We start from the raw sequence: 4,666 nt of genomic DNA on the forward strand, positions 1-4,666 counted from the left end.
TATTTTTTATTTAATACATTAATTTAATAATGTTTAACTAATTAATTGATTAATAATTTTAATGAATTAATTTTTGTTAATTATTTTTTTAATTTTTAATTATTATTATTTTTTTCCGGATTATTACACTTAGCAACCCATAACACTAGGTTAGACTGCACCACGTAGAAGTCATGGTGAGTTCGAGCGTGATAAATACACACTGCAGCTATCAACTGATCCTTAGACCCGAAGAGCATCCCCTTACATAGCTCGGATGCTTATCCCAAAGAATCACTTGTACAGGAAGCTCCTCTTGGCGTGACACATCTGTAGCATCTACATCAATTTGAGCGTACATTGGAGGTTCCTCCATAAACTATGCGTTGTAGATGGCATCATTCATTTCACCCGAGGGGGGGGGGGGGGGAGGTGGATTCACATCATTAGTGAACTCGTTTAACCCTTCAGCGATTTCCTACTCGTAGGTTTCCTTGTCTTCTAAATTAACGTCATTCGTAATATTCATCCCCTCGTCTAACGTAATGTTTGCAATGGCGAACAAATCAGCGGGGACTTCAGCGCACCCATACTGTTCATCCGTGTGACAAACAGGCATTTCATATGTCAGCGGCTCGAACGGCGATTCTGGACCTTCATTCAAATCCACAGCAGTCATCCCACCAAACTCCGCGCTCCTGTACTGCTCATCCATACCACATAGCCATTTCATAATGACATGCTGGTTGGATGTCTTGTTCCATTTCAGTCACATGTTCGACAAATATCTCTATTTGCCTATCCTCAGCGACACCAATTTGAGGAATGATCTCCACATATAACTGCACAGTTAAAATATTAGCATTGGAATTGTGTGCATCCAACAAATGTGCAAGTCATAGTCATAGGTTATACGAACAACCTCATAGAGTACTGTATCATTTAACCCTCGTATAGGGTAGCTTATGGTCACCCGCAATGCATATTGGTTTTGATCAATATGCAAATATTTGATATCTTCACATACAATTTAACGTAGCCTTATTGCCAATTCAAATTGCTTGAACAGGCTTAATACTATAACTAACACCTTCTACTCCTATGATAATCCCCCCCCCCCCAAAATATACAACAACACAGTCGCCGAAACACTGTTTTAACTTCCTGCCATTTAGACCGGCCCTTGGAAATAGTAAAGACCTATGAAAAACAGAAAAATTGTATACTTTAGACTTCGATTAATTAGAAAATTATTTTTTTGTATTACTTTGAAATCTATAAAGAAAACAACAAACTATTTTGTACAATTAATATGATATCGCTACATGTCCCCATAATACTCAATGGATGGGATGTACTCTATAAAATATGATGTCTTTAGCTTTGGGGTTTTGGTGTTCGAGATAATAGGTGGATTTTATTGTTGTCATCCGACACCCCACCGAAGAGTCCTTAATCAAAAGGCAAGCAAATATATTTTTTGCTATGTCATGCTCCTTTTACATTCAATGTTAATAAATCCTACCGCTTCGAACAAACTAATTTCTACCCTATATCATACCCGTTCCCTAAATCCTACCCCTGAATATTGGGCTATGGATGAAAAGGGAACCAAGCCCGTCATTGGATAAGCCTAAATTTGATTAGACATTAAGAATAACCATTAGATGGTTTATGTGCGTGCATTATAAAATAATTTTATGTGTGTTCATCATAAAAGTATGTCTTTTGCATATAATTATGTATGGTTCATGGGAAGGTATTGCATGTGAATATTTTTTTTAACTTTGTGGCAGCACATATTCAAAGCAGATAATTTTGCACATATTCAGAGCGGATAATTTTATGAGGAAGCCTAAATAAGGGGCAACACATATTCAAAGCAAATAATTTGCAAGGTATATTTTCCACAATTTTAAAGAATCAAACAAAAATATTTTACATCGAAAAGTAGAATAAATTAAGTAGAACATCTGTTATATGGTTTATCCAAAAATAAGTATAAAGAGGAAAATAACAAATCACCAAGAATAAGAACAAATTGGACATGAAAAATCTAACTAACAACAAATAAAAAATTCAGATTCAAGACAAGAACAAATTGGACATGAAAATAAGAACAAATTCAAATAAATTAAATAGGAGCTTATCAAGCCACGAATAAACCCTAACCTCAAATTGGGGGTTTCCAAATGATGCTTCCAATCACAAAATTTGATTCAATATAATCAAATTGAACGTATCAAATACTAATTTATACCACAAACTAACACAAATTTCAAATCAAAATAACAAATCTTAACAAAAACAAGATCAGAGTTTAAATGGAGGAAATATACCTCATCTCCCCTTTATATAGTACCTTCCCAAAAGTTCGGGTTCTCCCTTGTCTCACAATAATCGCCACTTCAATTCGTAGCAACGGTCACCTGCAGTGTCAGATTGTCCAACCATCAGTCGTCCTTTCATCTGCTCTCCCTTGGCTTGCTCTGCTCTACAATTCGCAAGAAAAATGGAGGAAGACGTTGAAAACCAGAGCAAAAGATGCTGAATGGTCCAATATTTTTTGTTGCCACCCGTCAAATAGGGCCCAACTCTTCCAGACTAAAAGATGCTGGACCATCCAGTGTTTCTGTTTAAAAAACATTGGACGGTCCAACGCCTTTAGCTTAAAAAACACTAAACTATCCAGCAAGTTTTAGGAAACATTAAAGTGGGAAATAAAGTTTCCCGATACCTTTATTAAATATTTTTATATAATATAAAACTAAAAAAGAAAAAAACTCTTATTTATAATATGTGCCTGATGAGTTGATGGAGTTCACAGCATGAATGTGCAGGAAAGCAGACTTTGCCAAAAGTCCGTCTTACATATAAATTTATTGAGTTCAAAATACAGACTGTATTTAAATTTACTAATTCACATGTATTTAAACTTAAAACTCCCGGCCACAATTTGACCCTCAAATGAAAATGGCAAAAGCTCATAGTTACTGGCCAAATTCAGCTCTAAAGATGAAAAAGGAGAAACACCTATCGCCCTGTGATACAGCTTTCACCCTGGATTCTCAAAAATGGTGCGGTTGCCATTAATTTTGTGGTCAAGGAACACAAAGCATGTGCAAATTCCATAGCAGTACAACTTTAAAAAACCAGTGCATGTATTTCTTTACATATGATGATTAAAATGCTATTAAAAATAATCATAAAGCTACATGATATATTTTAATAATTAATGATCCTTTTCATATAAAACATATATTAATGCGGATACAAGCATACGAAAAATCATAGTTGAAGAAATTCTACTTTATAGGCATCAAACTAAAAACACGACATATTTATATGTCATGCTTCACAAAAGGGGAAAAAAAAACATAATTACATCTTAAAATTACATTCTAATAATAACAAAAGAGGTCATGAATAAAGGTTTGGCCTGAGAAATTTGCCAAATGAATTAACTGACTTTTTGTGCTACCCTAAACCAAAATACTTCACAAATAATTTTCAGGAGACTGGCTTTAAAACTCGGTGGCTTGCGCTCATTTTCACTAAGTTTTTTCCAGATTTGGTTTTAATTTATTTAAAAATATTTAATAAAGTTTGGCGAAAACTTTATTTTTCCATTTGATGCGTCCTAAAAAATATTAGATCATTGAGTGTTTTTTAAATGAAAGATGCTAGATGGTCCAGCGCCTTTTAATCTGGGAGAGCTCACCCTCCACTAACATGCGGCAACTTAAAAATGTTGGATGATCCAACATTTTTTAAATAAAATTTTTTTTTAAAAAAATGCTACATCAAGTAGAGTTTTTTTCTCTGTTTCTGAACTCTTCCTCCCTTCCCTTCCCCTATTTCATTTGAATGCCAATCACCATAGCAACCTGCAAAGCCTCAACAGCAAGTTTCTCCATGAGGACCTTGGTCATCTCGTACACAACCTCGCTCTCCACATCTAAACAATAAATCCAAATAAACTCAAAAAATTATACGACCCAAAATTCAAGAACCAAATTTAGGAGGAAAAGAAACCCGCAGAAATCCCTAAGAATACAAAGCAGCAAATCAAATTAAAAGTGAAGATGTTGAGTACTGGAGAAGGCATGGACGAGGTGAATGTTGTGGGCGAGCCGACAAAAGTGGACGAGGGCCCAATCAAAGGTGTGCTTGCTGTTGGGGCCATGATCAACGGCGATGACGATGTCTCGGCAACGCCTTCTCTCGCCTGTTTCTCTCTCCAGCTCCAGCTCCGGCACAATCGGTATGAGCAACGGCTGCTTGACTTCCCTCCAACTGTAATCTTCTTCCTCCATCACTGTTTCCATTCTCAATGCTTTGAAGAAAAGAATGAAATCAAAATGATTTGATTTTTTGCGCACAGTGACAACACAAGAAGAAAACCAGAGGGGATAAAGGCGAGTGTCACGACTTTTATGCCCGAGATTTTGAGTCAACGACAATGGGGTTGGTGAGTTAGATGTTGGACAGGGGAAGGGAAGGGAGGAAGAGTTCAGAAACAGAGCAAAAAGAACGATAGTTGATGTAGCATTTTTTTTTAAAAAAATTGTTTAAAAAACGCTGGACCATCCAACATTTTTCGGCTGCCACGCGCCAGTGGGTAGTGAGTTTTCCCAGATTAAAAGTCGCCGGACGATCCAACATTTTTTAGGACGCATGAAATGGG

At 36.2% G+C, this 4,666-nt stretch overlaps 1 protein-coding gene across 1 annotated transcript; it reads right to left on the reverse strand.

Annotated features, from left to right (window-relative positions):
• Positions 1-457: 457 nt before the first annotated feature.
• LOC131145931 (uncharacterized) lies at positions 458-4,307 on the reverse strand. The gene is made up of 4 exons (XM_058095105.1): positions 4,076-4,307; positions 3,858-3,937; positions 753-821; positions 458-682 (listed from the first exon to the last, which is right to left on the reverse strand). The coding sequence occupies exons 1-4, from the start codon at positions 4,305-4,307 to the stop codon at positions 458-460; spliced, it is 606 nt and encodes a 201-aa protein (XP_057951088.1).
• Positions 4,308-4,666: the final 359 nt, after the last annotated feature.

This window comes from Malania oleifera, chromosome 13 (genome assembly GCF_029873635.1).
Source record: "Malania oleifera isolate guangnan ecotype guangnan chromosome 13, ASM2987363v1, whole genome shotgun sequence".
Lineage (NCBI taxonomy): Eukaryota > Viridiplantae > Streptophyta > Magnoliopsida > Santalales > Ximeniaceae > Malania > Malania oleifera.